The 9,103-nt window shown below is 46.6% G+C and overlaps 1 protein-coding gene across 1 annotated transcript; it reads right to left on the minus strand.

The window, feature by feature from the left end:
- Positions 1-42: 42 nt before the first annotated feature.
- KNSTRN (kinetochore localized astrin/SPAG5 binding protein) lies at positions 43-8,877 on the minus strand. Its single transcript, XM_019552327.1, has 9 exons — positions 8,824-8,877; positions 8,482-8,589; positions 4,486-4,618; positions 4,235-4,288; positions 3,768-3,867; positions 2,316-2,430; positions 1,906-1,967; positions 1,689-1,763; positions 43-348 (listed from the first exon to the last, which is right to left on the minus strand). Exons 2-9 carry the CDS (start codon positions 8,552-8,554, stop codon positions 217-219), a joined length of 744 nt encoding a protein of 247 aa, XP_019407872.1. The 5' UTR covers positions 8,555-8,589; positions 8,824-8,877; the 3' UTR covers positions 43-216.
- Between the last annotated feature and the right edge of the window lie 226 nt (positions 8,878-9,103).

Raw genomic sequence — 9,103 nt, forward strand, 5'->3', positions numbered from 1 at the left:
ACCGGGCAGCAGCGCTGGGAAAGCAGGAGCGGAGGCGGCGCGGTCGGAGGGGGCAGGCGACGAGCCCGCCCGTTTATTGGGGCTAGACAGGTAGGGGAGGCAAAACACGCACGCACGTCCGGCTGACAAGGGGGAATCTCCGCGGAGCTGGCATCTCCCGGGCCGCAGGACAAGTCCCTGGGCCGAGAAGCCGGGACAGAAGCGACTCTTTTCTTCTTACATATTCATGAGGTTTTCCACCTGACTAAGGACAGTTGCAAACTCTTCCATTTCCGTTTGAAAGGGGAGTTGATTCTTCAGGAACGGGTCCCTCTCCTCTCCAGCCAGTTTCCACTTCTCTTTTGCCATCTATAGTGGAAGGGGGGCAGGGGGTGGGGTGGAGATAAGTTGGTGTACAGCAGTGTGCACATTTGTATGCCTCTACAAAGGAAGGAGGATTAAGGCAACATAGACTGTGGGACTTAACCAAACCAGTGCTACAGCAGAACAGATGGTATTACTTCAGCCTCATTCCAACACAGATACTCTCACATGGAAACAACAGTTTCTTACTGAAAAAAAGACGGTAGTCCTGCTCAAATCAACTTCTTGGGAGCTTCAGAACAGATAATTAGTATTTAACCAGATAGAGACAAATGCAGAAGAGATTCAGATTCCATTTACAAGAGAGCACAGGGTAGGACAGTGTTTCCCAACCTTTTCCAGCCCAAGGCACACTTACATTAATACATTTTTCCACAGCACATCTGTTAATGTAATCCCCATCCTCATACCTATTGTAGCTCATTGCCATGGCAAAATTCTGCAGCACCAGTTCATTTCTGACAGCGTACTTTTGTGCTGCAGCACACTGGTTGGCAAACACTGGGGAAGGGGAAGTTTGCATGGTATAAGCCATTAGCAAAAACATTTTATTATGATAACTGGCATCTGGATACAACCTGGAAACATTGGCAATTGCCTCGGACTGTATATATTGTAAGATTTGAGCACTTTACACTTTTTAATGCCTTTATATTTAAATTAATGGCCAATAAGGTAGGGAATGACTATTATGCACATTGCACAAATTGGGCAACCTAGTCTTTCTGCCACAGTTCTCCAAGTAACAAAAGTGTTTTTGGCAGAATCAGTTGTATCCAGGCTTTCAGGTCTCAGGCCAGAACCTGACCTATTTGGCCATCCTTCTTGCCAAGGAAGTTTATGCCTGGACTTCTGTAGAGTTAGTTCTCTAAAGGCAAATGCAAATGGATGTTTCAGCAGAGACACACAGCTGTGCTTCCAGTAGCGATATGTCCCAGGACATTGGTGGGGTATATGCAGTAGCAGTCAGCTTAAAGAACATTAGCTGCAAAAATCATGACCGCTTCTTGATACAGCTTCCAAAGAAAAATGGGAACTTATACAGTTTTGACTAGATTCCACTCTGGACCCCAAAGATTCAGTATAATAGTAGCTAAGGAGGAAATCTGGTGAAATTACTAATCATCTTATGCTGTACTGTAAGCCCCACCTATCTCTTGCCATATAAGTGGCACCCAAAATTCCCTTACTACATGCACTTATAGAATGGAAGACAAAAGGCAGCATTAAAAGCCTGATACAATACTTCACGTTTACTTGTAGACTTAAAGAAGAGGAGAGAATAGGGATTTCATTTCTCTAGATACAAGGGGTTGTGGTCTTACCTGAAGTTCTTCCGTCTGCTTTACAGCCATTTGACTGAATTGTTGCAATTCTTCCTTAAGGTTCTCTGTCAACAACTGAAAGGAACCCAAAACAAGCTTGGCCACACAGAAAGTGTGTCAGCCGTTATTCCCCTCTTTTCATCCTGTTAATTCTCATTTTCAAATAAAAAACATTGGCTATTTGACCCCACATACTGCTCTTCCAACAAGTTCTCACCATTGTCTGCTTCTGACGCTCCTTCATGTTTTCTTCCTCTTCCAAGATTTTGTTACCTGTAACTGATTCATAAATAATATAATAAGCTACTCAGTTTTGCTTAACAGTTATCCCTTGAGCTATTCCTGATCTTTTGCCCATGGTATCTACTCCTTAATTAGTCCTCCTCCACACCCATGTAAAGAGCAAACCCACTGTTCCAGGGAGGGCTGCTCCATAGGAAACAAACTAGCTAGAACAGCTTCTCCCTATACCTCTTCTATACCAATACACCAAGATCAGGACTGAGCATAATGCGGGGTCCTTGGGTGCAACATTCGGATGACATCTGAGAATAAGTACCACTTGTCAGAATGGATGGAAGGTGTGGGACTAAACTCCCAAAGCACTGGGAAATCCTTAGTTCTCACCTGGATCAATGTTTCTGCTTTCTAAAATCAACATGCAGTTCTCTTTAAATTCCCTCAGCTTCTCAATTTCCTCTTCCAGGACCTCATTTTTTTCCTTCAGATCCTTTATAGTATCCTGTCATAATAAGATCAGAAGTTAGTAAAGAATTCTTCTCCACCCATCTTTTTTTCCATGTAGTTTTGCAGGGTATTTACTGACAAGTTTGCCAGTCCAGCAGCAATATGTACAACTGATACCATCAAGCTAGAATCTACTGACCCCCTTTTTTGGATGCTACAATCAATTTGGAACTGCCTAAATTCTATCCCATGACTATGTACACAGTAAAACTATAACCAGAGTTTACTTCAGTAGCAAGTCAGAAAAGTGAAATTCTGACAAGCTCCAGAGTGAAGTGAATTCTGATCAGCACATCAGGTATTAGCTGAGAGGTGCATCTCTACAGACTAAACACTGTTTTTCCCAGGAAGGTCTCAGCCCTGCAAGAAAGAGGGACGCCTTGGCAGGAGTGACAGATCTTTCCTGGGATAGAAGCACTATGTTCATTTAGCTCTACTGACATCATCAACAAACACTAAAGTAGACGTAATTTATCTCAACAAAACCAGGCTTACCAGACAGCTTATTACAGATCCTCCCCATGACATGATCTACACCAGCAAAACCTTCTTTTTTGCCATTCTAACTGTGCCTACATGTGGGGCTTTTTTTTTGCTAGCACAGCTATACTACCAAGCATTAAACTTCTTTACAGCTATAGTGACATTACTGTGCCAATGAAACTATGCCAACGAAAGAACTTAGTGTAGTTCGCTCACTCTTGACATCCCTCTTCAACGGTCTCGCGTTCCTTAACTAAGATATTAGTGTTGGGAAACAGCCTGGCCTCCAGTAGCCAAGGGGTATGATACAAGCTAGGCCTACCAAAGCCTATTATGCAAGACACGTGTAAAAGGTTTGGCTATTATTATTATTGAATAACCAAAAAGCTTTTTAATCATATTACATGTTCCTATGGTAGAGATTAAAAGCAGAGGGTTTTAGAGACTTAGACACTGTTTACAGCTCCTGAAGGAAGAACCAGAGGTGGCCAAACCAGTAAGGTCTGCTGAATAATCAGGTTTATTCATGGTACTGCAGAACAGGGCCCAGTACAGAATGGAAAAAACTGCAGAATTCTACCTTAAGAAACAAGGTAGATCTGGAGAGGGGACTGAGGAAGGATTAGGACTGGTTGCATGTCTTAAAAAAACTGCGACAAACACTTAATCTATTCCATGTACTCAACAGCAATCATTAGTCATAGCTCTGATAAAAGAAGTTGGGAATGATGTATAGGAAGGAGAAACATCTTAGACTCACTGAGCCACAACACTATTCCTCCCATAACTCATAAGAGGTATTGCCTAGGAAGCTTATCAAAAGATGATCAACTGATTACTGTTTTTTACCTGGGCTCCTGCTAGCTGTGAATGTAGTTTCTGTTTGGCTGTTTCCAACACTTGGTTCTTTGTCTTCAGTTCTGCTTCCACTTTGTATCGACTCAGAGGTCTATAGAATACATTACCACCAAGAATTTAAAATAGGTATCACTGTAGGTTTAGTATTTGGCTCAAAATACTAGATGAAAATGGAAGGAGAGAGATATATAAACAGTTTTCTACCTTTGTTAAGTAAGGCACAAAAGGAAGTGTCAGGATTTAAATATCTCTATAATTGTGCAGCACACTCTCCCTCTCTCACACAGAGTTCAGTGCACCACCCAGCCCCATTACACACACACAGACAGAGTGTGGTTCTCTCAAAACATCCACAGACTCTCTTCAGATGGCCCGACTTTCTAAGGTGTTCTAGTAAGGTCTCCACCTCAAAGTAGCTCTTAGTACTGTTTGGAGAGTTTTGTTTTCCATCAACTTACGCTCTCACATTTGTTGCAGTCTTCCTAGAAAGAGGCTCCTTTTTCTTAGTAGACCTAGAGACGTAAAAAACAATAGAAAACTCAGTTACTTTACACAGCATTTTTCCAGACTACTAATTTAATTGTCACTTCATCAAAACATGCACATAACAAGAGCTTGGGTTTTTTTCTAATTAATAGAATCCCTTATTAACTTAATGGAATCTAAGAATGTTTCAATAAGACTGTCTATACATGTCCTTTGCATTTACCTTGGATTTGAAGCTTTGAAGACACCATCTTCTGGAACATTTGAACTAAAATTGAAATTGGGAACTTTGCTGAATTCGGATTCAACAGTCTTGTTAATGCATTGTTTCTTGGAGACGGTAAATGTCTGCGTCTCTGCAAAGAAAAAGAGAAATTCATATCATAATGAAATACTGCAGTTTCTAGAAACTTCATACAGAAGTTTTCACCAAAGAACAAGTAGACCACATTCCAGATTCCCAAAGAAACCTTGAATTTTAGGGGAAAAAAAAATCACTGATCCAGGACTCATTTTATTATTTTTAATAATGATGTGAGGCAAGGATCCACCCCAGTAATTTCCATATTCTGGCCAGAACACAGGCACAGATGAAAGAGTGGGTGATATTTAAACCCTGGGTGGGCCAGTGTTAAGTCACCACCCAGCAATAGACAAGAGATGGCTTGACATTCACGTTTGAAGACCAAGCAGAATATTTAAACATTCACAAAAGACATACCACTTTTGATACGCAAGAGTTGCAGTGTTGGACACAGAACAAACCATGCTTTTTGAAACTTTCAGGATTGAGAAAGCTTGTGAAATAATGCACGATCCTAAGAAAGCTAGTTACTCTGGATTTACAGTCTGCATGTAGTATTTGGCCATTTAATTATACAAGGCTTTGTCTACACCTAGCATTTTCAGAAGTTTGGCTACAGGCCAGTAACACTAGGAACCAGGCACAGGGTTTATATCATGTTTTGTCTTGCTTTGAGCAGAGGAAGGGTATATCTATGCTGGGGAATAAAGGAATATCTGCGTTGAAAACTCATTGTCACCTTAGTTGCAAGGTAAAGGGACCTGGTTGAGATACAGCGCTTCTCTGCTCTACAAAGCAAAAGAGACACAAATGATAGTAGAGGCAAGATTGTTTTGGGGTGGTATCTGTTATTGGACGAACTGCATGGTCGGGGTAAAGTTAGGCAAGCTTTTGAATGCAAGGCATTCTTCATCCAGATGGAGAAGGAAGCATGAACACTGATGATTAAGCACAGTGGGCAGAGCTGTGAAACTACACAGAGAAGTTCCCAGGGGTAGCAGACAAGTACTCATCAAAAGAGAAGTTTGATTACTGGGAGATTGACCCAGTAAAAGAGGAGTGTCATCATTAGACCTGTGCAAATAGGGAAGTATCCGATTTCGATTCAGCCAATTTGGAGGACAGCGATTCAATTTGGATTCGGATCACTCTTCTGAATAGATTTGGCTGAATCAGCTTCAGAAGATTCAGATCGGCCAGGGAGAGCCCTGGGAGACGCCCCATGGCTCCCCTGTCCAGGCCCATGCCCCACCCAGCCCAGCTTCCTGGCACTTAAAATAAATTTTAAAAAAAGCCCCATACTCACCGGGTGCAGGAGCAGCAATTGGGGCCTCTGGGTGCTTGTGGCAAAGCCCCCCAGCGCAACAGGGATTGCACCCCCCACCTTGCTTAGCACCCACGCAGCAGCTGCTCCATGCCACAGGTGCCATGCACTGTCCTAGAGCTGGGGCTGCTTCACCTGTCAGCCAGAACCCGGCACTGCTCAGCCCCAGCTCCCAGACAGCATGCAGTGCCCTGCTGAGCTGCACTGCACCTGCACAATGCAACAGTTGCCACGCAGGTACCAAATGGGGGGGGCTCTGCCACGAGCACCCAGAGGCCCCAGTTGCTGCTCCTGCATCCAGTGAGTATGGGATTTTTTTAAGTGCCAGGAGGCTGCGCTGGGCAGGGCATGGGGGCTTCTGTGACTGCCTCTTCCTGGCAGGGGGAGCCACAGGGGCTATGCCCTGCTGCTGCTTGCCCAGCTGGCACAGAGGGGAGGAGGAGCACAGTGCAGGTGCAGCATGCTCCGGGCAGCAGCAGGGCATAGCCCCCATTCCCAGTGCTGCTGCATATGCATTAGCACTGGGAGCAGGGGCTCTGCCTTGCTGCTGCTTGCCAGCTGGTGCAGGGAAGCACAGGATGCAGGCGCAGCAGCACTGGGAGCAGGGGCTATGCCCTACTGCCACTTGCCCCCTTTCGCCTGGAGTGAGCCACGCCTGTATCCTGCCCCCCTCCCCAGCTGGGCAAGTGGCAGCAGGGGAGAGCCCCTGCTCCCAATACTGCCATGCCCCCCCACCAGCAGCTTGTCTCAGCCCCAGCCTCCCCCACACTCCTTCCCTTCCCCAACCCCAAGAGACTTACCAGCTGAAGGTAGCCATCAGCTGGCTGTTTAGTCTATGGCCAAATCGACTGATTCGATTCAGAGATTTAGTCCGTGAATCAGGCCAAATCCAATCAGCTACCAAAGCTTTGCACAGCACTAGTTATTATCACTTATAGCATGCAGGAACCATTTCAGAAATCAGATAGTGTGCAGTCAGTATCTGTCTGCTTGATTGGTGCTTGTGTGCTACCCCTAGGAATTTCTCCCCTCTCCAGTTTCAGAGCTCTACCCACTGTTCTCAATCATTGCTATGCATGCTTCCCTCCCCTGATCTGATGAAGAATGCCTCAGTCAAAAGCTTGTTTTAATTCTACCCCAACCTTGTAGTTGGTCCAATAAGAGATACTGCCAACGAAAAAACAACCTTGCCGCTCTCTCAATTCCAATTGGCTGGACCAATTGCAGCTACATTACCAAATAATAAATAGTAGGTCCATTTCTCCAGGGCTCCACTGGACAGGAAAAAGGAAACCTAAGCAAAGCCTTCTTAGAAACTGCCTCCAACACTTGCTTCCCCTTCTGGCATTTTGGACAGCAGCAAAACAGGGCCAGGAAGTGCAAGGTCCCTGTGCTTCCACCTAGCACTGCCCAGGTGAGCTCAGCGTGACAGAGGCAGGCTAGAGAAAGAAGCAGGGCTGGAATAAATTGTACAAGCTACAATTGATCAACACTGGGCTGCTCCTCAGGTCTAAGCCTTTCTGGGGGGACTAGGGTGGCAGAAAACACCAAGCGCACAGTTAACAACCCAGAAGTGCCAAGCTCAAGGCCACAGCAGGAGCACTCACCACGTGGCTCTGTCAGATTCCAACAAGTCTGCAAGTTCTGCTAAATACCTTGTCATACAAGGACACAAAAAGGAGAGAAAGCCTCTCTCACTGCTTTTCTGCCTGCTTGCAAGCAACAGCCTGGGTTTTGCCCTTTATCCCAGCAAACTTCAGCAGGGTAGATTTGTTTTAAAACCAAACTGATATAAATCATGATTTAAATCAGTGGTCAGAAAAATTTAATCATTTTCTACAAAAAGTTGTTTGATATCCTCTATTCATTTAACTTCTTGAAACTTTGCACTTTTAGAGAGAGGTAAAGGCTTGACTCTGTGTACACAAACTTGCAGAGAGACAAAAGGGCTGACTGGTAGGCAAATAAGGTCTGTTATCTCTCATCTCCATATACTGCTGTTATCAAGGATGTTATCTCTGGAGAGACAAATCCAGTTTGAGAACTGAAACTAAGCATCACAGGGATCTAGACTGAGCCCCGAGTCTCACTAGGTAGTATGGTTTTCTTTAATCTTTACTAATCTATAGAGGAGCCTTTGGGAACCCCGCAAGACTGGGCCGCTAATATCGTCCATGGCCTGTTGTCACCCATCTACAAAACTTTTCTAAGAAGGTTACATGAATATATCATCTCAAGTTGTATACAATTAGAAGTTATAATTCCTATTCCATGATGACAGCTTTGAGCTTTAACATATCTTAAATTAGAAGTGCCTTTATATAGGTGTTGTTTTTTTTAAAAAAAGCATCTTAACAGAATCAGATTTACATTTTTTAAAAAATCCCATTTTTATTCTTTTTTAAATTGTTGATTTTTACCCACCCCGACCCTCAGTTTTACCACCCCTAGCCCAGCCCTTGTCACTGCAGCAGAGAAGGCTGCCAGCTCCTGGGGCACCCCCCGCCAGGCCCCTCCTCTGCCGGACAGGCCGCCGTGCCCGGGCGCTGGAAAGCAGGCAGGCCCCGGCGAGGCCGCGGGCGCGCACTCACCTGCCGGGGCGGCCCGGGGCAGCGCGCTGGCGTGCGAGGAGTAGACGGGGATGCGGGACGGCTCGCCTTCCATGCTGCGGGGTGGACGAGTCGTGCCGTCCGGGCTGCCTGCGGAGACCGTGGGTGTGACGCCTGCCCTCTGCAAGCCAGGCCCCCCCGGCCACAGCTCTCCCGCCCCCTACCCAGCGCCGCCTCCCCCAGGCAGGCCTCCGTGGTGGACCGTGACCGGGCCGCGTTCGCCTCACCCCCCGCCCCCACCTGCCCCGCGCGGATCGAGACCGCGAGACGCATGAGGTCGCGCCAAGGAGGCAGCCGGACCCTGCAACGCCTGCTCCGACTTACCGGCCCGGCTCCCGCGGCCGTTTGAAATGGGAACTGCCCCTCAACCGCCTCGGGAAGGAGGAGCAAACTCGCGCACAGACGCCGACGGAAGCCCCGAGGGACCGCGCAGGCGCCAAATGTCAGTGCGTGCGCAAAGAGGAAATCGAAGCCCTACTTCCGCCCCCAGACAGGCCAGCCCTCACAAGGAAGGGGCAGGAGGGGGATGCCACGTGAGCCCCATCCTCCCCCCCGAAGGGGGCGGGGCCGCCTGGCCGGACTGGTGGAGTCCAGCAGCCGGGGC

Source organism: Crocodylus porosus, unplaced genomic scaffold, assembly GCF_001723895.1.
Source record: "Crocodylus porosus isolate Cpor-Errol unplaced genomic scaffold, CroPor_comp1, whole genome shotgun sequence".
NCBI classification, from domain to species: Eukaryota; Metazoa; Chordata; order Crocodylia; family Crocodylidae; genus Crocodylus; species Crocodylus porosus.